The following is a 25,232-nucleotide window of genomic DNA, read 5'->3' as shown; positions in this document are numbered from 1 at the left end:
TGCACCAGGAAAATATTTTGACTTTTATTTGCTACACCGACAGCGGCCCCGAGGCGGGCTGGCGGCTGTCATCTCTACACGGGCGTCTGAAGTCGGGGGCAACAACAGCATTTCCCCAGCGGACGGCAGGGCAGGCTGGGCCGGGCAGACTCGGGGCAGGAGGATGACGTCTGCCAACCTCCGGGCCGCGGCAGCGACGGCAGTGGCGTCTCTGGAGATGCATCCCGGGTGGTGGCTCAGAGGCAGGGAAGTCCAGTGTCCAGTGTCCGGGGACCGAGAGGCCTGCACTACCTCACCGGCCCGGTGGGCGGCGGCCAGGGCTGCTCGGCCAGCTCCCGCTCCAGCTGCTTGAAACGCTTCTTTGAGACCCTTTTGGGCCGGAGCCGCCGCAGGCAGGCCGGGAGGCACTGGTCCAGCACGCTCTGCGGACGACATCGAGGGTGCAGAGGGCGGCTGTGGCCCATCCCTGAAACCCCCCTCCTTCCCCAACCCAGGGTGAGCCCCACCTCCAGCATGAAGGCCCCCACGAAGTTGAAGGCCACCAGGCCCAGCAGCAGCAGCTTGAAGCAGGTGTCGGCGATGTTCCTCAGCGCCAGCGGACCTTGCAGGAGGCCAGGGACCAGGAGGAGGCCCACCAGGATGGAGGCCAAGAGCGCCAGGGCCACCAGGAAGGGCACTGGGGGTGAGGGTGCGCATCAGGCGGGGGGGGGGGGCCCTTGCCCCCTCCCACGCATGTCCGGAGGGGAGAGTCCGCCACCCCAGGCCACCGCAGCCCGTCCCTCCCCCACCCACACCGGCCCAGCCTCGCGGTGGCACCGTTGGTGTAGAGCGGCCGGCGGAAGGGCGCCCCCTTGGACACGGCTGCAGCCAGGATGAGGTACTGGAAGCTGGACAGAGAGAAGACCACTGTGTTCTCGTAGTTGGGCAGGTTGTCTGGCGCGGGCACGGTCTGGTTCAGAGGCACAAACCTGGGGGGGGCGGTCAGTGCGAAGATGGGGGGTCAGGCAGCACATGCGCAGGGGATGGGGCGGGGGCTGGGGTGGGGGATCTGGGAGCCGGGCTCCCTACTCACCAGGGTTGGGCCACGGTCAGGAAGTAGCCCCCCAGCTGCACGCCGGCCACCAGGGCCACCTGCAGCAGCAGGCTACTCAGCACAGGGATGCTGAGCAGGGCCCCGGGTGGCCGTGCCCGCCCCAGCGCCAGTGCCGGCCCCGTGCGGCTCATGAGCACGGCCACTGTGGTGGTGATGACCAGGTCGATGGCCAGGAACTGCACATCCCCCAGGTTGGTGTTGATCTGCCGGCAGGGGAGGGAGGGCACGGGAAGATGGCAGGGAGGCACCGGCCCTGCCCTCGAGAGTCTGATGGGGAAGGCCGGATTCCTGCCCAGCAGCCCAACTGGGGACGGGGTGGGCAGCGCCCTCCTGCTTCTGGGGAAATCGAGTCTGATGGGGGAGATGCGTGCTGGCTTCAGGGAGCCCCCTTCCAGCGTGAGGGAGAAGCCATTCTTGCTGACCCTTCGGACACCTAAACCTAATGGGGTCAGTTCCTCCTGTCCACAGGAAGCTCCCAGTGGGAGGGTGCTCAGGCTCTGCCTTGCGGGGCCTCTGGTCACCAGAGGACACAGTTCTTGGTGGAGGCAGGGACAGATGCCAGCCAGCTCGAGATCTGCATTGCCCCCCACCCCACCCCGTCGCCTGCTTTCCATGGGGCCAAGCCACGTGCACTCAGAGCAAAGCTGGGAGATACTCTCTGAGTAGACGCGATGGACCAAGTCTGGACCAGAGCGAGTGGGGAAACGGATGGGACAGTGGGACAGGAGCAGCGGCCCTGGCTCTGTGCAACTCCTGCCTCCGTCCCTGCTTGGGCTCTGTCTCGGTCTCCCCCGCAGACAAGAGCTCCTGAGGACAGGGATGACATGTTAGCATAGGACAACTGTCCCTGTTTCTGAGGACCTACTCTGTGCCACCACCCAAGGCTCAGGAATTGTCCAAGCCACGCGGCTAGAGCGTGGCAGAGCGGGATCTGAGGCCACACCATCCATTCCAGAAGCTGCTGGGCTCCAGGCATGGGGCTGAGTGTCCCGTCTCTGGGCCTGGTCCAGGCAGCGGGCTCTGCCCCACTCACCGTGTAGAGGATCAGGACGGAGATGAACTGGGTCAGGCTGTACAGAGCCATGTACTTGAAGACGCTGAACGAGGTGTCGAGGGAACACCGGCCTTCCCTGGGTGCAGGGCTGGGGCGTCAGCGGGCCCAGGCTGGCTGACGGGCCCCGAGGGCACCCCCACCCCCCACCGGCCCCTGCCCACCTCACCTGATGACCATGGGCACACACTCGATGCTGGCCATGCTTGAGGTGAAGGGCGAGACGACCGAGGCCTCAGCCTGGGACAGCGAGATGCCCACGTCCGCCGCCTTCAGGGCCCCGCAGTCGTTGGCACCGTCCCCGCACATGCCCACGCAGTACCTGCACAGAGGAGCGGCCTGTCTGGAGCCCGCCTGGGGCCCGGGATGTCGCAGGGGCTCCGGGAGAGCCTGCTGGGGTCCTCCCGAGGGTGAAGATGACTCCTGAAGCCTGCGGTGGGACGTGGGCACCCCCACCCCCATCCCTATCCCCCCAGCCTGACCCGCTAGCCCCACCTCCCGCCTACTGGTACGTACTGGAGTTTCTGGAGCTCACACACCAGCTCTGTCTTCTGCTCAGGAGCCATGCGGGCGAAGACCGTGCCCTGGACCAGGACCTGAGAGCACAGGAGGAGGGAGAGGCTAAGGCAGCTGCCACGTGGGGGTCGGAGCTGTGAGGAGGGGGCGGAGCACGGGGAGGCTTAGGACGACCAGGGGTGCTGGGGGGTAGGGGGTGCTCGGGGGGTAGGGAGGGCAGCCCTACCTTGGGCAGCAGCTTGGGGAAGTGCTTCATAAGGACACCAAAGGTGGACCCGCTGAGGGCCAGGTGGCTGGATCGGGGGTCCGGCTCCACGGTATAGCTGGAGGCCTGATCAGGATCCTGGGGGCCCAGGAAGCTCAGCTCAGCTTCCCCTGCCCACACCGGAGCACTGGGGCCGGGGTCAGGTAGCACAGGGCGGGGTTGTTGGTGGGGCGTGTGGCTGGAACCCTGGCTCAGCCTCACCTTAGCCCCGTTCACAGCTGCGGAGGATTCCAACGGCAGGAGCTCAAGGGAGGCAGGCTGGCCTCGCTCCGGGGGGGTGGCATGGATGATAAACAGATGCTCCCGGGGGCCCACCATGCCGCAGCCCTGGGCCACCGTGACTGCTGTCTGCAGGTTGTCCCCTAGGAGCATGGGGACAAGGTCAGGGCCCAGCTGCTGTCCGGGAGGGCTGTCCTCACCCTGACACTTAACGGATGGGAACACTGAGGCCAGACACGCTGTCTGCCATGACTCAGGAAGGTTCATCAACGGCTCTGAACCCGCCTTCATCACCTCTAAAACCAGGCATCGAAGGACTTAGGAGAAAGTGGAGATCAGGGCTAATGTCCCACATACCCTACTTAGTGCTGCAAGACTTTCTGGAAGGTGTGTGCAAGCACTCCAGAGTGGGGAGGACAAGGAGAAAGACACAGACCCACCAGGCCCCTCAGCGTCACCCTAGCTAGAATCTTTTTCTTGCTCCATAAAACTGTCACCACTTTCCAGGGTGACATAATTCCCCCCATTTCCTACAGGGGGCACTGGAACCCAGAGAAGCCACGTCATCGCAGGCAAGAGGCTGGACCCCAGGCTGCTTAGCCTGGGGGTGGGGAGGTGGGGGGGTGCATAGGGAGGATGAAGGCAGGGGTTGGGGGGTGCCTAGAGGTCATTCTACTCCCCGGGGCCTCACCGTCCTTATCTATCAAGCGGAAGGACAAGGGCCACTTGGGAGGGATCCCGTGAAGACCCATGAGACATCTAGAAGGGACCTGGCCTGAGGCAGGGATCCGAAAAGAAGGGGTGCCTCTGTCCATGATGGTGGAGGGGAATGCCACCCTCCCAAGCCAGCCTGTGGCCCACAGGCACCTGTCACCATGACGGTACGGATGCGGGTCCTCCGCAGAGCCTGGATGACTGCTGTGGTCTGCGGCTTCAGCAGGTTCCTCATGACCAGCAGGCCCAAGAGGCTCAGCTCCCTCTCCAAGGTGTCCCTGGAGGGTGGGCGGACCCAGGTCGGAGGTCACAGGGTGGCTCAGGACCCTGTCCCTGCCTCTGGGCAAGGCTCTCTCCCCTAACACCCTGCCCCTGTCCCCGGCCACCCTGGGGGCTCCTAGCAGAGAGGACCCCCCTGCTCCGGCTACGCCAGGGCCAGAGGCCCAGTCCCCAGGGGGTGGGGGATAGCCCACCTCGTCAGCTGCTGAGCAGCCTCCAGGCTGGGTGCCACGGGCAGCGGCTTGCTGGCGAGGGCCACCACGCGGTAGCCAGCAGCTGTGTAGCTCTGCAGCCTCTGGGCGAAGTCTGGGGGCACTGCGGAGAGAGGCAGGTGTCACCGGGACAAGGGTCGGGGGCTCACCCCGTTCGGGTCGCAGCGGCCTGCCCCCTTCACCTGTCTCGGGCTTGCAGAGGCCTGCCACCAGCTCAGGGGAGCCTTTGACGTAGGCCTCGGGCTGCGCGGCTCCAGGCCACGCCACCACCACGTTCATGCGCTGCAGGGCTGACGAGAAGGGGAAGCGGCTGAGGATGCTGACGGGTACTGGGGGCTCCTCCTGCAGAGATGGGGGGGCAGCTGAAGGGCCGGCGCAGGGAGCCCGCCCCTCCCCCCCACACCCCACCATGACTCACCACTCCCTGCAGCTGGGGCTCCTGGAGTGGGGGTCTCATCACCGCCAAGACTTGCGTCCCAAAGGCCGAGTCGGCAGCCGGCCCCTCCTCCAGGACCTGGGAGGCAGGCAGGGAAGGTTGGCCTCCGCCGGGATGGCAGTGGCTGGGCCCACCGAGGGAGGCGGCGGGAGACTCAAGTTAGCCTCCTGGAAGCCCTCCTTCGTGGGAGAGCGGAAGTCACGGGCTGTGGAGTCGGAAGGACCCCAGTTCAAACCCTGGCTTTGCCGCTCACAAGCTGCAGGGGGACCTTGGACAAGTCACTCCGACTCTCCCTCAGCCTCTGCTTCCTCCCTCTGGGGCAGGTTTGGAAGCTTCCCTCCAGGGCTCCAGGGGAGCGCGAGCCAAGGCCTGCACTGCAGAGCGCAGACACCAGGTGGGGGCTCCCACGTGGCCCGGGCCATTGTTGTTAATGATGGTGGCACAATGATGCCACCCAACGTCCTGGCATGAGGACCAGGCGGGGCCAGTGAGAGCCCAGCTGCCCAGAGCCAGGGGCTGACCTGCTCGGCCTCCTCACCCAGCCAGTCGATTCCACCATCTTGAGGTCCATGGGGTCGCCCACGGGGATGTCCTGGAGCCGGCTGAGGGCATGGCAGGTGGCCAGCGCTCGGAGCAGGGGCCCCATGGGCAGGCGGCGGGGCTCTGGCACCAGAGGCAGGAACGCCTGCCCTTTCAGGGGCACTACACCCATCACATCCAAGCCGTCCTCCGTGAGGGTGCCCGTCTGCAGGGGGCAAGGGATAGGCCAGTGATGAGTCCCGGGAGGAGCTGTGTGTGCCTGCGTGGGGCGCCCCCACCCCAGGCCAGGTGGGGGCCGTGGGAAGCCGGGGAGCCTGTGCAGGAGCCAGAAGCGGTCTCTCTGCCAGGGTGGCCCTCCCCAACCCCCACCTCCTGTATGGCACCACTGCCTCCAGGAAGTCTTCTGGCCCTGCTCTGGGCTCCTACCCATGACCACTCTGTTACCCCCCCATCACTTGTCTGATGGGAAGCCAGGAAGGAGGCCTGGCCACACTGTTTCAAAACTCCCTGTGGCCCCCAGTGCCCTCAGAATCATTAAGGTCCGAACTCCTCAACGGGGCTCACCAGCCTCTGCCTGACCAGGGCCCCAGTTGCCTCGGCCTGGCCCCTTACCCCCTGCTCGCTGTGCCCCAGGTCTGTTCCTCCAAGGAGCCAGGCTGACTGCTCCCCAGCCCCTGCTTCCCCTTGCCTCAAGTCTCCAGGAAGAGCCCCCACCCCTGCCCCGAGGTCACAAGGAGCCTTCCTAGATGCCATGTCCTGAAGGGAGGGACCCTATGGTACCACCCTCTCACGTGACCCACGGTACCACCCTCTCACGTGACCCTGTTCAGTTCCTTCTCCAAACCCATCACCACCTGCAACTCCCTGTGCCCCCCAAGTCACTCATTCTGGTGGGGGTGACATCACCCTGTGGGGGTCTCTGCTGGGTCTCAGTGCTGAGAGAAGCCCCAGGGAGTGACTAAATGACCTCAGATGGTCTGGGCTTTGTCTGCCAGACCCTGAGCCGGACATGCGTGGGAGGGGGCAGGGGGCGGGGTCTCTGAGCATTTCCGCCCCAGGACAGGATCTGGTACCGAGCTTGCCCTCGGTCAAGGTTGCCAGCTGAGGTATACAGGTGTAGGGACCTGGTCGTGGTAGAGTCCCTGGCCCCCGCCCTGAGGCCCCCACCTTGTCAAAACACACCAGCTGGAGCTTGCCCCCCAGGTTGATGCGCAGCGGGTGGATACAGAAGATGCCCTGACTCCGGAGCCGGCTCTGGGCGTAGAGTGTGCACACGGTCATGGCGGCCGGCAGGGCAGGGGGCACCACCACTGTCACCAGGTCCAGAGCCCGGATCACGATCTCATTCAGCGGCATCTGGCAGGAGGCACGGTGAGCACCAAGGGCCAGGCCGGCCCAGGTCCCCACCGGTGGTCCCCGCCCCTCCCCGGGGCCCCGAGGCTCACCCGGTTGCGGTGGAGGATGAAGATGCTGTAGATGGTGCCGAGGAGAGCTGGGGAGAACAGCAGGGGACTCAGTCCGATTTGGGGGCGGGGCTTTGGGGGGTGGGGCCAGCCAAGGGAGGCAGGGGGCCCCCAGCTCACCCAGGACTGAAAGGGCAGCCACGAACTTCATGCTGTGTTTGTAGAACTTGAAGTTGATGGGCCGGGGGTGCAAGATGGAGCTCACCAGACCTCCTTTTGCTGTGCAGAACCCTGGGAGGAGCCGGGGAGGGGTGGAGTGGGGAGGGTAAGCGTCAGGGCAGGCCCTCCTCCCAGCCCCTGCCCTACCCCACACCTGGGGGCTGTGAGACACTGCTCCTGGGATGAGAAATCATCCAGGCTGGGGTGACTCATGATGGCCCACACACCTTGCCCAGCCCTCACGGGGTTTAGTGGAAACAGAATGACTGGACACCATCTATAAAGTGGGCGGTTTCACTTAAAATCCAGGTATGTGGCTTCTGCTGAAACACTCAGACTGGGGGACACTAGGTCCCATCCCCACGTGACAAGAACCTCTCAGAGTCGTACAGGGCTATTTCTGTCCTAAGGGCTGGGCTCCCACTTGCTGGTCACATCCCTGACCACGTCGTCCGGCCAACCCCAAGCTGGGAGGTGGGACTCTCCTGCCCTGCCCAGGGTCGTGAGCCCGGCATCCCTCCCTGTCCCTCCCTGCTTCCCTGACCCCCACCTGTTCGAGTCACCACTGCCAGGACGTGGGGTCCGACGAACGCCCGTGCCTGCAGGACGAGGGTCCCACAGAAGAGCGTGTGCCGCCGGTGGGTCTCTGGGCAGTAGGGCACGGGTCCCTCCGGCAGGGCTGTCTTTAGTACTGGGACGCTCTCCCCTGGGAGGGATGCGGTAGGAAGCCCGTGAGGGGCCTCCACGCCATCCCTCCCCACCACCCAGACAAGGGTTAAGCACACTTAACTCTTGTAACCATACGTGCGGAAGTCACTGCCCCCATTTTATAGAAAGGGACACTGAGGCTCAGGGCAAAGGACATAACGACACAGCCAGACAACGCGGAAAGAGGTGTGCCAGCCAGGTACCAGGGGGAGCCCGACAGTGTGGGTGCGCACGCCTGCACCCAGCCAGGGGAGGGGGCGTGGGGAAGACGTTCTTACTCTGTTGAGATTATTTTATAACAAGCAGTATTATTTTTATAACTCAAAGCAACACACCAGGGGCAGGGGCAGGGGCGGGAGCAGGAGCGCTCAACTTCTCGGAAGCCCTGAGCGCCCGAGGGGTGTAGGATCAGCAACTCCAGAGAGCAAAAGGGGACAAAGAACCTCAGAGTGCTGCTGCGAGGCCAGGGGCCTGATGGCAGGGGCAGGAGCTGGGGGCGGCCGCTGACCTGTCAGAGCGCTCTCGTTCACCACGCACTCGCCGGCCACCAGGGCTGCGTCGCAGGGCACCAGCCCGCCTTCCTGGGGCAGCACCAGGCAGTCTCCGGGTACCAGCTCGCTGCAGTCCACCCATTCCTTCTCTGCAGGCAAGCGGGGGCCTCAGCACGGCCCAGGGTACCCCCAGCCACCTCCTGGAGCTTCCCTTTCCCTGCTCTCACCTCCCCCGGGCCGGCACACACACACTCGCGCCGACAGCTGCACCATGTCCCTCAGAGTCTGGCTTTGCTGTGGGCAAAGGGGGGCACGTAGGGAGTGGCAGGCGGCGGCCCCATGGGGGGCCCACCTGCCCCATCCCCCGCCCCGCCCCCACCCACCTTTCTGGTCTTGTAGATCGCCAGGCAGATGGACGCGGTGGAGATGAGGAAGATGCACAGGGCGTACGAGTAGTAGCGGTCGGCCAGCCAGAGCCCGATGCTGAAGGCCTGGAACCCATAGTATGGGTTCAGTGCCTGGGGGAGGGGCGGGGAGGCAGCATCAGGGCCCGCGTCCCCGGGGTGGCTAAGCCCCTCCAGACATCCCTGGAGCCTCCGGCTTCTTGGATCTGAAGAGGACACAGGCATGTAGATGCCAGGCCCCCGCTAAGCCCGTCCTCTAAGGGTCATCCGGTGGTGATGACAATTCCAAGTTCTATTTTACAGATGAGAGCACTGAGGCAAAGAAGGCTCCTCCAGTCACTGGCCCCGAACCACACAGCTCCCCAGGGGCTGCCTGGGGTTCCCATCAGGCCCGACTCCAGGAGCCAGTCTCCCTCTCGTGGGCGTCTGCCTCTGGCTCAGAGCGCTGGGATGCCCAGTGTCTTCTAGGGTGTCTGCGTCACTGGCTCCTCTCTGTCCCCTACGCCACATCACCCCTCTGAAGCTTGGGATCTTAGCATGTGAACTGAGTGCCTCTACTTGTGTGGCCGCCAGAGGGTCAAGGTGGCTCAGGGGCAGCAAGGCCCGGGCTCTGTGGCCTGGCCTCCTGGCCTCCACTCCCAGCACCAGCCCAGACCCCAGCCTCCAATTCCTTGGGCTGAGTGGATGCGCCTGGGTTTGAGGAGACTCTCCCTTGTGGAGGAGGGGAGAGTCCCTATCAAGTGACCCTAAGACAGCAAGCCCCCGGCCAAGGTCACACAGTCAAGCCAGGCCAGAGCTGGGGCGAGGCCCAGGGCCAGCCCTACCTCGTCCACCAGCAGCTGGGGATAGGACTTGACCGGGACACTGATCACGTTGGGGCCGTAGACGGTCTTCCTGTAAGAGAAGCGGCCAGGCGAAGAGATGGAGAGCGCAGCGGCAGCCGGACCCTCCAAGCGCGACAGAGCTCCTCATCTTACCGCCCGGGGAGCCGAGGCCCGGAGATGGCAGGGGACCGGAAGACCACGTGTGCGGGGCGGTGCCCACCTCACGGTTTGGTCCTGGAGGCTGAGGCCGGAGCAGGAGCGGCGGATGTCGTTGCAGGTGCGGCCGCGGTCCAGCAGGCTGGGGGCGGGGCGGGGGCGGGGAACTCATGTGGGCGACGCTGCCTCCCTGCCCCATGGGACTCGGGGCTCCAGGCCCCTTCTGGGCCACTGAGCTCCTGGGCCGGGGGGGTGGGGGCAAGTCCCTCATTGACTCTGGGTTTAACCTTCTCCTGCCCGTCTGATCGGGCCCCAAACCACCTCGCCGCAGAAGAACACCGGGTGAGGATGAGAATAACGAAGAGTGACAAGAATCGCTGTTACTGAGCGACAGGGGGATTCTCCAACGACAATGCTTCCGGAGGTGACTTAACCTCTCTGCGCCTGCTGCCTCACCTGCAGCGCGGGGATGGTGACAGCACCTGCCACGTAGGGTTCCGGCGGGGGGTGAGAAGCCACACAAAGCACGTGGCTGGTGCATCCCCACGTCCCCGTGGCACCCACCTCTGCAGACGCAGCTCCGTCTACCAAGCACCTGGGAGGCGGCAGAGCAGGGACGAGCCCCCAGACGGACGGTCCGAGTCCAGAGCCTGAGGTCTGAGTCAGCGTTTCCACCAGGCTGAGCCAAACTTTGGGCGAAGCTTATGTGTTTACGTGCTGCCCCCTCAAAAAAGCCTGAGGAGGCAGGGATTCTCTCTATGCCCTGGTTACAGACAAAGACCCCGGGGCCTGGGGAGGCTCAGTGACTGGCTCGCGTCGCAGGGGCACGGCTGAGCGGGGCGCTCATGCCAGGCCACAGCCCTGACCCTCACCTGACTTGGCAGAAGGCCTGTTGGCTCTCGATCCAGACGTAGCGCTGCCCTCTGAAGAGGTAGTACCGCAGCGTCCGGTGCTGGGCAGGAGAGAGAGGAGGCTGGGGGCAGCCGCAGGAGGAGGGGGGCCGGGGGCAGAGCGGGGGAAGAGGCCAGAGTCACGGGAAAGAGGCAGGGAGGTTTGGGTGTGTTAAGGTGGTCGGGTGAGCATCCTGGACACTGGGGACATTGGGGACAATGGAACTGGAGGTGCCCGGGGAATGTGGCGTTCCACCCTCCCATTGTACAGAGCATGAAACTGAGGCCCAGGGAGGGTTAAGGACTTGCCCAGAACCCAGCTGTCCACTCACTGCCTCTTTGCTCCTGCAGAACTGGGCAGTGTCCTTCCACGCACCCTCTGGTACCGTCCCCACCGCCGCCTGGCTCCGGCCGTCCTCCGGGCCCTGTGCAGGCAGCTCCAGGCTGGGAGGAGTACGGAGATGCTTGGGGAGGTCTGGAAGCTGATGCAGCACCTCCCCACCCCGTGGAGCCTCAGCCCCTGCCCCGGGGTGGGAGGCACTGCTGCCTTTGTTCGGAGGCTTGTGGACAGGAGCGAGCGGGGAGCAGGGGCTTCTGGGAGGGGTGACGGGGCTATCTCACCTGCCCTCGCTGACGGCCTCAGTCTGCACCTGCACAGTGTACAGCTGCCACGAATTATCCTGGAACAGACGTTTGGACTTGCTACTAGGAGAGACTCCCCCGCTCCCACGTCCCACCCCGCCACCTGGTGGCCCCTGCCCGGGATCAAGGACCTAGGTGATCCCCTTAGGAGCCACCCTCTTCCCCTTCTGCCCACTGCTCAGATGGGAAAGCGGAGATCCAGAAATGACAGCCTGCATGCGGTCCCACAGAAAGTCAGTGGGCGGATGGGGCTGCGACTCCACGCCTGATCCCCTGCCACCCCCACCCTGTCCGACCCTGCCCCAGCGCCACTCTCTCCAGCACAAGGCCGCCTCACCTCTTTGTCTCTTATTTCGATGACGAGTGTTTCTGCGCGGGCCAGGTTGCAGGGCCGGAGCCGCAGCCGCACCCCCCACACCGGCTTCCAGCGGAAGAGCAGCAAAGGGATCCCCGCCATCATCCAGACCACGATGTGATAGCCTATGACCCTCCAGGGACTGCCACAGTAGCCGCTGAGCCTCTGCGGGGCGACAGACAGGCCTTGTGGGGGCGGGGCGGGGCGAGGGCTGGGAGGAAGAGTGGGGCGGGGCCAGGTGGGGGGGCGGGGCCCAGGGGGTGCAGGGGCTCCGGGCCCACCTACCACGGATGAAACTGAGGAGCTGAGGGGATCTACAGATGTCTCTATCGTCAGGGTCCCATAGCCGGTGGGCGTGCTGCCCACGAGAGGGCTGCTGTCTGTGGGCACAAAGGAGAGAGGTCATGGTGGGGGGCGCTCCTCCCTCTCTCCTGTCTTCAAACAAAATTAGCATCAGCATCGGCATTTTGTGGCCCCTATCAAAGTTGCGGTGGCTTCCGCGCAGCAGCGGTGGTCAGGAAGGAGCCAGCGGGGACTGTTCTGGACGTTGCTGTCCTGCTTGCTATAACTGACCTGCAACATTTGGGGAAAAGACAGTCCCCACTGCCTGCCGTTTCTCAGGTTCGGAGAGAGCGCTTTCTTAAAACTGACACGCAGGGCGCTTGGGTGGCTCCGCCAACGGAGCATCCAATTCTCCATTTCAGCTCAGGTCATGATCTCAGGGTCGTGGCATCAAGCCCTGTGTCGGGCTCCGTTCTGGGTGTGGAACCTGCTTGGGGCTCTCTCTCCCTCTGCCCTCCCCACCCACCGCACTCTCTCTTTCTCTCTCAAACAAAAAAACCTGGCATGTTCCCAGAAACCAGCAGAAAGGTTCCATTGATGGGGTCTTGCCTACAGTTATCAGAGCAGAGCTCTTGAGAAGTAGCCTGCTGAGACCAAGGACCAGCACTGAGAGGCAGATGGGAGCCGTCTGGACACGCAAACTGGAAAAATGCGGTGGCAGGTGGCACAGGTCTTTGCAGTGTTTTGGGTCCTTGCCCTGAAAAGCTTCAGGTGTCGGTACCAGGACCAAAGGCGGTCAAATCTTTGATGCAGAAGAGCCCAGGAAAGGGACTATAAGACTATTCAAGACAGTGGTATTTGTAGCTGGGTGAGACAAAGGTTCTGGCAGGAACCAAAGTGGTGCTTTTCTGGTTGAGTGAGGATCCTGGGGCCACGGCCGCGAAGGGACACAACCACCTTGGGACCTGGCTGCCCCCATGTTTCCCGGTGGTGCCTGATTCTGAAGACTGAAGACCCCAGCTTGTTGCTGGAGCTGGCCGTTAGAACGAGGTCATGGCCAGGAAAGCGGTCTTCACCTGTGATTATGGGCTTACACTTGGGAGAGGAACACTATGGGAATGAGGCAAGCGGGAAGACCACAGGTTATTTTATTTTATTTTTATTATTTTTTAAAGATTTTATTTATTTATTTGACAGAGAGAGAAATCACAAGTAGGCAGAGAGGCAGGCAGGGGGGGTGGGGAGCAGGCTCCCCGTTGAGCAGAGTGCCCGATGCGGGGCTCGATCCCAGGACCCTGAGATCATGACCTGAGCCGAAGGCAGAGGCTTAACCCACTGAGCCACCCAGGTGCGCCACCACGGGATATTTTAGATGGAAAACCATGACCTCTGTATTTCTGCTAATGCTGGCAGGACCAAGGAAGACTTGAAGTAAAAAAGAAGAAAAGCATCGCTAGGGGGCGCCTGGGTGGCTCAGGAGGTTAAGCATCTGCCTTTGGTTCAGGTCAGGATCCTGAGATGCAGAGATCCCTGCTCAGCAGGGAATCTGCTTCTGTGCCCCTCCCCCTGCTTGTGCTCTGGGGCTCTTGCTTGCTCTCTCTGTCAAATAAATAAATGAAATCTAAATAAAAACCAAAACCAAAACCAAAACCACTGCAACTTTATAAACTGGTCTGATAGACTCAATGGCTCAAGGCTTCACGGGTCTGTTATCTGACTGTTCCGGGGTTCTCGCTCACAGTGTCTTGTTCCCTTGTGTGTCTGGTTATCCCTGGCTGGGTGTGGGTGTGGGTGGACAGGGCCTGGTGAGCGCCCTGAGCTTCCACAGCCCTCACACACCCAGCTATCTGCTTCCTGGGAGCTCTAAGGCCCACTTTTGCATCCGGGCCCCACCCAGAGGGCACAGATCAGGGCTGCTTATCCTTGTTCAACTCCGGTGCCCAGCAGAGTCCTGGCAGCAAGGAGATGCTGAGAAGACGAGTCTGGACCGAGGAGATGTCAGGCCTGCCTTTGACAGCAGCCAGGAAAGGGGCCCCCACTCTCAAGGTGGGATGGGGGACGGAGGAGCTCAGCCAGTGTGGAGGGGCAGGGGGGAGAGGGGAGGGGTGAGCCGAGGACAGAAGCCGCTATGTCCCAGCTGAGCACGCACCAGGGTTCCTTACTTAACCCTCTGTGGGTAAGGCCTATCACCCCCATTGTACAGATCAGAAAACTGACGCTCTATTGCAGAAATTCTGTTTCCTCCTGTCTCCCCTAAGGCAGAGCTGTGGTCCTGGCAGGGCAGGCGGACAGTGAGCGTGCTGGGGCTATGGAAGACCTGGGCTCACTATTCCCTGAGACACCCGCAGGTGCCTGGGCTCATCCCCAGAACTTTGGGAGTGATGGCAGCAGTGCTGGGCACCTACAGGCTTCACAGGAGCCTCTGGCTTCACTTAGGGATGGGCGCGCCTGGCAGGTGGGGGCAGGCGCCAGGTTTCTGAGCTCCTGCCCTTTCCCCTCCCCAGCCAGGGCCCTGCAGAGCCCTGACCTAAAAGTTTCCACCAACAAGCCCAGAGTGTCCCAGGCCACTGCCACTGTCACAACATCCCCAGCCCCTCAGCTGCTTTGTTCCCAAACACTTGGGCTTCCCCGCAGCGTTCAGGACACTTCCAAAAGCCCACTGTGAGCAGGCTCTGCTCCTGGCCCTTTTAAATGCGGTTAACACACCAACCCTGCCGCATGAACTCCATTATTATCTCCTTTTTATGAACTCCATTATTATCTCCTTTTTATAGAAGAAAATGAGGCTCAGAGAGGTTGAGCAACTTGGCCAAGATCACACAGCAAGGACACGGCCGTGTCAGGATGCAAGTCCAGGCGGGTGGACTCCAACGTTGGTTTTATCCTTCTGCTGCACCACCGGGGAATGCCTGAGCACTGGGGCCTCCTGTCCCCATCAGACCAGGCAGAGTCTGTGCTCTCCCCACACAGTCCCCACATCTCCACATAACGATGGTGACCATAATTACAACGGTAATGACCGTAATCAGAGCTGCCAACAGCCATTAAGCACTTCCCAGTGACAAGACCCACTCTTAGCCTCCAGACGAATTAGCTCATTTAACCCTCCGGCAATACGAGGAGGGGGACTCCTTTCTCTCATTTTACAAATGAAGGAACAGAGGCTCAGAGAGACAAAGACCCCCCCACCCCACCCAGTAAATGGGGGGGCCAGGACCTGGGAGCCGGATCCTGCTCTTTACGGGGGCCGAGTGGGCTACCAGGGCTCATGGCCTCACCTCCCCAGACCTCTCTGAACTCATGATTCAACAGCCCAAGCCACGCCTCCGGCCAGGCCCTCCCAGTCCTCTCGGGTGACTCAGAGAACAAACAGAGCCACCAGCTCCAGGAAGAGGCCAGTCCCTGGTGAGAACACACACACACAGACACACACACAGACACACAGACACACACACACACACGCGCACGCGCGCACACACACACACACCCCTGTAGCCTGCAACCAGGGGGTTCTCTGGCTGGTAGCGGGAGTGGCAGGCCAGATCCGCCTTCTTCCCTGAGGCTCTGACAGACCCGACGCCGGGACCCCTCTCAACTCTCGGGTCCTGGCCCCATCCAGCTTGTGAGCGTGGCTTGTCAGGGAAGCATTTCCTTCCCTTCCTGACAGCGGCCTGCGCACAGCACACAGCAGAGGGCCCTCTGCCAGCTGCGGGAGCCTGGGAGGGGGTGACTCGCTCTGGCTCCCTGCCTGGGGGAGAGAGCAGCAGGCCTTCAGGGCAAGTGACACAGCCTGGCAAGCTGGATTCTCAGGTCCTTGCCACCAAAAAGCCACAGACGTCTCTTGCGGTGGCCCAGTTGCTAGTGGAGTCCCAGCTGTCCTTTCTTCCAGAGTCCTCCACCGGCCCCAGAGACCCGCTCCACGAGCAGGGCATAATGGGTCGTGTTTTGGCCCTGAGGGCTGGTCTTGGGGGTCTCCATGGCTTTGGGGTTCTAAGGGGTTGACACAGGCCAGGTGCTGTTCCAGGGGCTTCAATACATCAACTCAGTTATTCCTCACCCACACTCTATGAAGAAGGTACTACCTGTATCCCTATTGTACATATCAGGAAACTGAGGCCGGGAGAGGTGAAGCCAGGGGCCCAAGGGCCACAGAGCCAGTGAGTGGTAGGATCTGGTTCGAGGCAGCCTGGCTCTCAGGTCCACGCTCCTAACCACGGCACCCCCATCCTCACGGCTTCCTCGCTGGGCCCCTGGTTCTCTTAGAGGCAAGCTGTGTTTTGGGAGGCAAGTGCCTTAACATTTCTGGGTTTCCATTTCCCCTCACTAGGAGCAGACCCCCGAGCAGCTGGCACACGAGGAGGTATGAGCGGCGGCCGCCCCAGGGGAGGCGGATGCTCCAGAGGCCTGGGCCTGTTTCACGGGCAGCCGCTGGCTTCCCTGCCAGAGGTGTGGCTCGGCTCTGACCCATTTCTCAGGCTCTCCTCCATGTCCCCATCAGCCCGTCCAAGTCCACCGCCGTGCCCCTGCTCCCCTCGGTGGCTTCTCCCCGGCTTGCTGCTGGGCAGGGCATGGGGAAGAAGCCTGCATGGCATGCTGGGCCCCTGGAAGCAGGTCGCTTCGGTCGTGCCAATCTGCAACCACCCTGCCATTTATCCCATTTTACAGGTGAGAAGACTGAGTCTTGGAGAAGCAGTTGCTCCTCCAACTTGTCTAACAGCTGGGAAGGGTCTGTGTGGCCTCGGCCACACCCACCAGCAGCCATCATGCCATTGGGCCGGACCAGGCGTCCCCATCCTGCCCACAGTACCTGGCACGTGGCTGGGTCTCAGGAACCATTTACTAAATGAGCCCCAATGTGTGCACACCTGCACACCTCGCTCACAGAAGCCAGATGCTGAGGGGCGAGCCTCTTCGGGAAGCGCCCTGCCGGAAGTCCCTTGTGCCACCCTCATCTGCTTGCTTCCTCCTCGATCTCAACAGTGTCCCCTCTGGGACCGTGTCCTGCAGCCTATCACACACCCCTCACTTCTTTAGGGAGCATGCTCTCCGAGTCCACCTTGGGGGGAAGGACAAAAGAGGGGCTTGAAGGAGGATGTCACGTCTGTGGAAAACTAATCTCTCGGCAAGGTCAAAGCTCAGCGCTCTCTCTCTCCTGCGGGATGACCCCTGTCAAAACACTAGGAAGTGCTGGTTTGTCTCCAGGCACATTTCAGTGGCCCCAGGGATGGCGCAGGAAGGTCAGGACTGAGTCTGATATTTCAGGAACACCAGCTCAGGCTGGCTGCCGAGCCGGCTAGGCGGAAGAAGAATACTTTTCACACTGACTGCACTGCTCTTCTGAGTAACAGGGACTGATCACCCATCACCCTCCGAGGAGGGGCTATAATCAGCTCTCTCGACAGCAGGGGAAACTGCCGGAACTTCCAAGTACCTGGCCCAGAGTCAGACAGCCGGAAAGCGGAGAAGCTGGAAGTGAGTGGGTCAGAATGAACACATTCCCTAGTTCATCCTCACAGCCACCCCGTGAAAAGTATGGATTTGGATCCCATTTACCAGGAGGCACATCTTAATAGGTCCACGGTCGCACAGCTGCGGGTGGTCCAGACTAGACTTGAACCTCCCCTGACTCCACAGCCCGGAGGCCATGCCACCAACTGCAGAGGGGAGGGGCTGCAGTCAAAGCCATCTGAGAACCTCTTGTTTCCTGCGGAAGCCCAGCTTCCTGCAGCTGACCTGGCAGTGGCCCAGGGTGGCAGGGGAGCCTCCTCCCTTGCCTGTGCTCCCCTGCAGCCAGAGAGGCTCCTCTCCTCTGCCAGGCTAGGGGGGTGAGGAACAACCTGTGAGTAGTAACCTGAGCCTTAGGTCTGGAGTTCAGAGGCCCTCTCTCCTCTGCTTTCCCCCCTCCCTCACCAGGGTGCACACTGAGCTTCGGGTTGGGTTGGGGGAGAGAGGTGGAAGACGGGGAGGGAAAGAGCAGAACTGAGGGGTCTGCCTCTGTAGATGATGCTCAACCTTCGGCGGGCGCTTTGCTGAGGTCTGGGGTCTGAGTGACTGCCATGGAGATGAGACCCTCCTGGAGAAGAGAGGTCTCCGGGCTCCATTCCCAGCCCGTGGGATTTAGACTCCGAAAAGGGTGGGCCTGGGACACAGGGTCTGGACTGGGCAACATGCAGAGTGTGGCCCTCACACCTGGGTGTTGCGAGGCTTCCTCTGGGGGCTTGAGGCAGATCAGTAGTGGCACTTGCATCCGGGACACTCTGACTCAGGGATCCGGGAGCCCTGGCTTCTCCAACCCCCATTCATTCATTCATTCATTCATCCAAGGGGAGTACTACCCAGAGGCTGCGGATGCAGCGGCCTCCATGGCTCTTCCCGGACCTGGACATCTGTCACTGCGGGAAGGAGTCCAGTGGGCGTGGGGCATCTCCCCGCGCCCCTTCTCCGCGGACCTCCAATCACCCTCCTGCACAGCGCCCAGGGCTGCAGGAAGGCGGGGAGGGGCCGGTTCCAAGCCCCGCCATACCCGGGGCTCCCGTCCTCTCTGGGAACGCCCCGTGCCCACTCCCCCAGACGGGGGCGGGGACGGGGACGAGCGCGGGGATGCCCCCAAGGGTTGTTCCCCTGACCCGCGAGCCTGCGGTGGGGGTGGCGCGTGGCGCGACGACGGGAGGCCCAAGAACCGCGCCCGGTACCGGGCGGCCCGGGCGGCCCGAGCTGCGCACTCACCTGCGCTCATGCCGGCTCCTCGCGCTCATCGCCGGCCCCGGCGCTGCGGCCCGTGGCCCCGGCCCGGGCGTCGCGATGCCCCGCAGCGGGGGCGCGAGGCGGGAGCAGGAGGCTGGGGGCGTGGGGCGGAAGTCCGGGGGGCGCGAGGCGGCCGGGGGCACCTGCTGGAGCCGACGGCTGGCGCGGCTGGGAAGGTGCCGCAGTCGGGGTGTGCGCGCCGCCAAGCCCCGCCCGGCCCACTGCGGCCCCACGTCCGCCCCGCGCGCGGGCTGCCGGGACTCGTAGTCCGAGCCGCCTGCGCCGCCCGCCGGCGACAGACACACCCTGGATGCGGCGCGCTCCGGGACTGCGACTCCCATCCCTCAGACACAAGAACACACAGACACACACTATGAGACAGCAGCCCTCGGACACACACACGCATACAGAGTCACACACACAGGTGACACGTAGAGACAACGCACCGTACACAACAGCGCTGTGACACTCAGAAGCACAGAGACAAGCGCCGCTCGGTGCCCTGTAGACCGGAGTCAGCCCCAGCGGCCTACCGCGGTAGCTAAGAGGTCTGCCTACGGCTTTCGGCTGGCCTCCACCTTTCCAGGCTGTGTGACCTTGGGCAAGTCACCTAACTCTCTGGGCCTCCTTTCTTAACCTAGGCGATGGCAGTGACATCCGCGATGCCCGCCTCATAGAGTTGTGAGCCTCACGTGAGGGAAAAGGTAAAACACTTGGGACAGCACCTGGCACGGCTTGATAAACGCCAAAGAAGGAAGACACCTGCGCAGACACTCACAGACTCCGACATGTGCCTGGACACGGGGAGCCTCTGCAGTGAGGCATGGGAGGCATCTGAAACGCCAGAGGGAGAGCCGGAGGGATAGCCTAGCTCCCAGAAGCCTCGCAGCGTGACTGCGGGTACCCCTGCACAGGTGGGACGTATGGAGGACACCTTGTCCCTGTATGCAGTGTGGAGCACACTGCCCTGTCCTGACAGGTGCAGACACAGTGTCCCCTAACCTGGGGTTGGTGGCTTCTGGACTAAGGACTTCCAAAGGCCGACTGTGAATCCAAGACCCCAGGGTCTGGGGCAAATCAGGGAAGGATCATATTAGGGCCAGGATAGGACTGGTCCTATTCATCATCCGTCCAGCGTGACCTGCACTATGCCAGACACTGTTCTAGGAGCTGAGAACAGGACGGTGAATGGGCCAGACACCGGGAGCAGCCAAAGGCAGGCAGAGGAAAACTCCAGAAATAATAAGCTGTCATGGAAAGGGCTGGAAGGAGCCAGAACTTTGATGCGGGGGCAATGGTGCAGGATAGACTCCAGAAGGGAAAGCAGGGAAGGCCTTGACAGTACCAGATACATGGCAGGAACGCATGCAGACATTTGCTAAAGGAGCAAACGCTGACAGCACTTTCTGATGGGTGGCATGTGGAGTGCAGGAGTGTGGCACTGGAGACGCTCCAGGGGTCTGTTTTTTGTTTTGTTTTGTTTTTTAAGATTTTATTTATTTATTTGACAGAGAGAGAGATCACAAGTAGGCAGAGAGGCACAAGTAGCACAGAGAGAGAGGGAGAAGCAATTTCCCTGCTGAGCAGAGAGCCCGATGTGGGGCTCGATCCCAGGACCCTGAGATCATGACCTGAGCCAAAGGCAGAGGCTTAACCCACTGAGCCACCCAGGCGCCCCCAGGGTTCTATTTTTTTTTTTTTAAAGATTTTATTTATTTATTTGAGAGAGAGACAGTGAGAGAGAGCATGAGCGAGGAGAAGGTCAGAGAGCGAAGCAGACTCCCCATGGAGCTGGGAGCCTGATGCGGGACTCGATCCCGGGACTCCGGGATCATGACCTGAGCCGAAGGCAGTCGTCCAACCAACTGAGCCACCCAGGCGTCCCCCAGGGTTCTATTTTGAGCGGGGTCGGGAGGACAGGGGGACAATGGAGCTGCTTGCTGAGCTCCGGCAGCTAGACCACCTGGAGGTGTGGCTGGCTTCCCTCCGTTGAGAAGTGCTGTGTCATCTGCTGATGAGATTCGTAGTGTGGGCAGGTGACTTCTCCGAGTCCCCATGTCTTCCTCCAGAGCCCAGCCTCACGCCTGATGGACCTCTTGCCTGGGGAACCCAGACCCCCCACAGCAAGCAGAATGGCTGGGTTCAGAGAAATGGCTTGCTAGGATGGCCTTGCCAAGAGGCAGTGTGGTGCGGGGACCGGAGCTGGGCTGTGGCCCCAGAGACCTGGGTTACGATGCGCATCGGGTGCTTTCTAGCTGGATGAGCTTTAAAAAGTCACCTTCTCTCACTGAGCCGCTCTCCTGCTGTGGAAGACGGAAGCCATTCAGAGGGTAGAAGGAGATAGCAGGTGCTTGGGGGAAGCTGGTCGCTTTCTCTAGCTCCTGGTGCTGGGCTGGATGATTCATAAGACAAGGGTCTCAGGGATCGTGTGCCAGATTGGTCCCCAGGGCTGGGCTTTGAAGAGGCTCCGCCCTCTAAGCCATCTGGGAAGGAGCCGCACCTGCTGCCCTGCCTGTTGCCTCGACCCACAGGAGGACAGAGGAAGCTTCTTTCCAAACCACAGAGGATGTGGAAGGTCCTGCCGTCTGCTGGGGTTACCTTTGGGGAAGTGGCTCTCGCAGTGTGGTCCTCTGTGTGGTCTGTGGGTTGGGCTCCAGTCACCTGTGGGTTAGAACCCATCAAGGAATTTTCCTTCAAGTGGAGGCTCCCTTGGGGGTCCCCCAGAGAAGGACATAAAATATGCCTGGTCCAAGTGGCCAAAGGTTTGTCAAGTCACTAGTGTGAACCCGTTTTTTCTGGAGCATTGCCTTACTTCTCCATTTCACCAGTTTCACTAGATTTTTGCAACAAAAGTGGATTTTCTCTTCTAGTAACAAACCCCATGACAGGATGATGCCTGTCTGGACACAAAAAAGGGGTGGTTTCAGCAATTTGTGTTGTAGTCTCCTGGGCAAGGAGAAGGATCTGAGAAAATTTGGGTGTTGGGGTCTGTCGCAGCACTCTGAGCTGTCAGTGTGACCCCAGAAACGAGCGCTCAGAAAAACCATCCTCTAGACGGGAGTTCCCTCGCTCTGGCCGGAAGTCCTGGGTGGTTCTGTGACCCTGAGGGGGCCTTCCACGCCGTCGGGATTTAAGACAAATCCGCTCAATTTTGTTTCTGGAGCATTTGCTCTACCGCAGTCTAGATGCTTTCCCGTTTGTCTTTATTTTCTTTGGAAATTAGTATGTTACGTATTTATTTAAAAATTTTTTTTCGAGTTTTTTGAGGTATAAAGGATTGTCTTCCCTGAGTTCACACATCTATCAGCTCACATATTTACTTTTCGGAGGGGGGTTGAGAACTCACATTTATTATTTTTTCATTTGGAATTGAGCCACAGTTCTTCTTCTTCTTCTTTTTTTTTTTTTTTTTTTTTAAAGATTTTATTTATTTGCCAGAGAGAGAGATCACAAGTAGGCAGAGAGGCAGGCGGGCGTGGGGGTGGGGAAGCAGGCTTCCTGCTGAGCAGAGAGCCTGATGCAGGGCTTGATCCCAGGACCCTGAGATCATGACCTGAGCCTAACGCAGAGGCTTAACCCACTGAGCCACCCAGGTGCCCCTGAACCACAATTCTGAGCAGTGAATGCTATTAATTCTCATTTTAAAGATAGGAAAACCGAGGCACAGAAGTTCAACTTGCCCAAAGACCAGGGAAGAAAAGATGGCTGGGTCCTGTCTTAGAGAAATTTGAGGAATTCCACAATATTACTTTTGTGAATGAAGGCACATTGACTGGACACGGTTGGGGCCACCGAAGTAGCATAAGGGACAAAATACCCTTTGTCTACTCAAGTATGGTTTTTATTGGAAAAGTCTTTGTGACTGTTGAGATGGAACGTTTGCTCAAAATCCAGGGAAAGATTAAATAAGCAGTAAGTGCAACCATGGGTGGGTCACGTGTTCCCATTTGACCCCAGTCTGAAACGTGGTGACAGTGGCTGGTAGTCATGGATTTGCCAGGTGCAGAAGCAGATCAGCGGTGGCAGCTCCCAGGACAGGACACTGCCTCGTCCCCGGAGCCAGTGGCGCAGAGCTGGCATTCCAAGCCATGACGTCATGCATGAGAAAAACCCTCTTTCTCTACCCAACAAGGCACGAGAGGCAAAGTCAAATCATATGTGGATCCAAGAACTGGGACCTTCCCAGCGCCGTCAGAGGCGGAGAGTGTGAGCGGGCGTGGAAGGTGTGGGGGCTGCTGGGGTCTTTAGGTTCCCACTTCCTGACGACGGGGTACCATGTCGTCTTCCAGGACTGGTCAAGAATTTGAGATTGGACACTTCAGGGCAGAGACCCTGTTCTGAATTTCTCATGAATCAGTGTCTGCTCCTTTTTAAGTTGGTGACTTGGGCTCCTGGGTGGCAGGGAATACATCTTACTCATCTCTACCCCTAGCACTTAAACTCTCCTAATAATGGAGACGAGTCCTTCTGAGCTGTCCCTTCTTAAAGCCAGAAACGCTCATTAAGGTTCACCCCGGATGAGTCAGACATTTATCTTAGCCGCCTGCCTCGCAAGGGCAACGCAAAGGGCCTTTGTTTCCCCGCTGATCTCACTGCTGTGGGCGAAAAGAGCCACCTTGGCGTGCTCCCGAGGGAGAGGAGGGTCGGTCACCGTGCACCTGTGCCACAGAGCTTTGAAACTGGGGTTCGAAAGGCTCAAGCGGAATTTAAATCACACACACAGGTAGATCTTTATTAGCATCAAAGAGGCCCTCCGTGGGGTGCCTGGGTGGCTCAGTGGGTTAAAGCCTCTGCCTTCAGCTCGGGTCGTGGTCCCAGGTTCCTGGGTTCGAGCCCCGCATCGGGCTCTCTGCTCAGCAGGGAGGCTGCTTCCTCCTCTGTTTCTCTCTCTGTCTACTTGTGAACTCTATCTGTCGAATAAATAAATAAAATCTTTAAAAAAAAAAAAAAAAGAGGCCCTCCGTTATTGTGGGGTGAAAACAGAAGGTTGTTGTTATTCACAACAGCTAAAAGATGTGGAAGCAACCCAAGTGTCTACTGCGGGATGGATGAGTCCACAAAATGTGGGGTCCACACCCAAGGGAGGATTCTTCAGCCTGAAAAAGCAAGTTCAGGGGCACCTGGCTAGCTCATTTGGTGGGACATGTGACTTTTATTTTTGTTAATATTTATTGATTTGACAGAGAGAGACACAGTGAGGGAGGAACACAAAGGAGAGGGAGGAGCAGCCTCCCGCCGAGCGGAGAGCCCAGTGCGGGGCTCCGTCCCAGCACCCTGCGATCAGGGCCCGAGCTGAAGGCAGGCACTTAACGACTGAGCCACCCAGGCGCCCAGGGACATGTGACTCTTCATCTCGGGGTTGTGGGCTTAAGCCCCACGGTGGTATAGAGATCATTTAATTTTTGCTTTTTGAGTATGCACAGGGTCGGGGCGGGTTGGGAAGGGCAGAGGGAGAGGGAGTGAGAATCTCCAGTGCCCCCGGCTCAGCACAAAGCCCGAGGCAGGTCCTGATCCCATGACCAGGCGCGAAATCTACGGTTGGATACTTCATGGACTGAGCCACCCAGGTGCTCCTTAAAAATAAAAACTTAGGGGCGCCTGGGTGGCTCGGCGGGTTAAAGCCTCTGCCTTCGGCTCAGCCATGGTCCCAGGGTCCTGGGATCCAGCCCCGCATCCGGCTCTCTGCTTGGCGGGGAGTCTGCTTCCACCTCTCTCTCTGCCTGTCAAATGAATAAATAAAAGCTTAAAAAAAAAAAAAAACCCCAAACTTAAAAAACAAAAAAAAGGCAAGTGGTTCTAACAATAGGCTACAACGCGGAGGAACCTTGAGAATTTTATGCTAAATCAAGTGTTTACCAAAGACAAAATACTGCCTGGCTGCCCTCTCAGGAGGGAGTGTCAGTCCTGCAAACAGAAAGTAGAAGGGTGGTGGCCGGGGCGGGGCAGTCATTTCATGTGGACGAGTTCTGCAGGACACAGAGTTCCGGTTTTGCAGGACACAGAGGTCTGGACAGCGGGGGTGGCTACACAATGATGCAAACGTAAGTCATGCCGCTAACAGCGCACTTAACGATGGCTAAGGACGTCCGTTTGTTACATGGATATGACTGCAGTAAACAAGGAAAAATGGAAGTAGACAGGTTAGATCACACACTGCTTTTTTCCTAGGATTTTAAGATTTTATTGAGAGAGACGGAGCGCATGTGTCAGGGGTGTGGGGGAGGGAGAGAATCCCAAGCAGATGCCACACTTAGCCCGACATGGGGCTCGATCTAACGACTCTGCAGTCATGACCTGAGTTCCACGCTTAACCAACTGAGCCACCCAGTTGCCCCATATCACACCGATTTGGAAGGGAAAGCTTTCTGTGTGCCCATTTGTCATGACAGAGAGGCCCCTGGAGGTCAGCCGTGGAACTCAAGGTCACAGCTGACCCGGTCACTGCTCCGTGTTGGGAGGCAGCCAACCTCGCCTCGGTAATTCTAATCCCGGAGTCTGCATAAGGACAAGAGCCAACAGTGAGCAGGCAGGAAAGTCTGTTCCCACAGCCGTGGGTGAGACGGCCAGTCACCCACCTCCCAGTACAGACGGACTAACGGGGGACAAACGGCGAGACTAGAGGAACCCACCCAAGGGTGTGGAGCCGGGAAGGGGCAAAGGGAACCCCCTGCACATTCCCTGGTGCAGACGGGCCCCGCCCCACCCCCCAGGGGCTCAGCAGGAGCCGGCCCCTCTCCGAGGACGGGGACTCTTCCTTCTGGCGCCCGTGCATTCCTCTTCAGGGAGTAA

The 25,232-nt window shown here is 60.4% G+C and overlaps 1 protein-coding gene and 1 non-coding gene across 4 annotated transcripts; one reads left to right on the top strand and one right to left on the bottom strand.

Moving 5' to 3' along the window:
• Positions 1-18,680, bottom strand: ATP13A2 (ATPase cation transporting 13A2). Of its 3 annotated transcripts, none has more exons than XM_032301738.1 (29): positions 18,426-18,680; positions 11,703-11,797; positions 11,400-11,582; positions 11,042-11,100; positions 10,753-10,864; positions 10,403-10,482; positions 9,595-9,672; positions 9,375-9,444; positions 8,530-8,664; positions 8,374-8,440; positions 8,164-8,295; positions 7,498-7,653; positions 6,909-7,019; positions 6,771-6,817; positions 6,493-6,681; positions 5,324-5,530; positions 4,768-4,863; positions 4,532-4,691; positions 4,332-4,452; positions 4,012-4,136; positions 3,127-3,287; positions 2,887-3,003; positions 2,661-2,740; positions 2,314-2,466; positions 2,127-2,223; positions 1,073-1,296; positions 817-968; positions 507-676; positions 1-422 (listed from the first exon to the last, which is right to left on the bottom strand). In XM_032301738.1, the coding sequence occupies exons 1-29, from the start codon at positions 18,433-18,435 to the stop codon at positions 288-290; spliced, it is 3,522 nt and encodes a 1,173-aa protein (XP_032157629.1). In that variant the 5' UTR covers positions 18,436-18,680; the 3' UTR covers positions 1-287. The 3 variants fall into 3 exon arrangements, with proteins under 3 accessions (XP_032157629.1, XP_032157630.1, XP_032157631.1); XM_032301739.1 differs by having other exon boundaries at positions 8,530-8,637; XM_032301740.1 differs by lacking the exon at positions 8,164-8,295.
• On the top strand, positions 11,886-12,016 carry LOC116568391. The gene has a single exon (XR_004276598.1). It is a non-coding gene; the product is annotated as a small nucleolar RNA SNORA16B/SNORA16A family (small nucleolar RNA).
• Positions 18,681-25,232: the final 6,552 nt, after the last annotated feature.

Source organism: Mustela erminea, chromosome 10 (genome assembly GCF_009829155.1).
Source record: "Mustela erminea isolate mMusErm1 chromosome 10, mMusErm1.Pri, whole genome shotgun sequence".
Lineage (NCBI taxonomy): Eukaryota > Metazoa > Chordata > Mammalia > Carnivora > Mustelidae > Mustela > Mustela erminea.
The sequence above is the reverse complement of the archived record's forward strand: the minus strand, read 5'-3'. Positions and strand labels throughout refer to the sequence as shown.

What these genes read in the sequence shown, in the direction of transcription:
- ATP13A2 (XM_032301738.1), bottom strand. An exon ending in GAGGCCGTCAGCGAGGGCAG is followed by an intron (nt 10,865 to 11,041) that starts GTGAGATAGCCC and finishes TACTCCTCCCAG; the next exon opens with CCTGGAGCTGCCTGCACAGG. An exon ending in CCTCTGCAAGCCCGAGACAG is followed by an intron (nt 4,453 to 4,531) that starts GTGAAGGGGGCA and finishes CTCTCTCCGCAG; the next exon opens with TGCCCCCAGACTTCGCCCAG.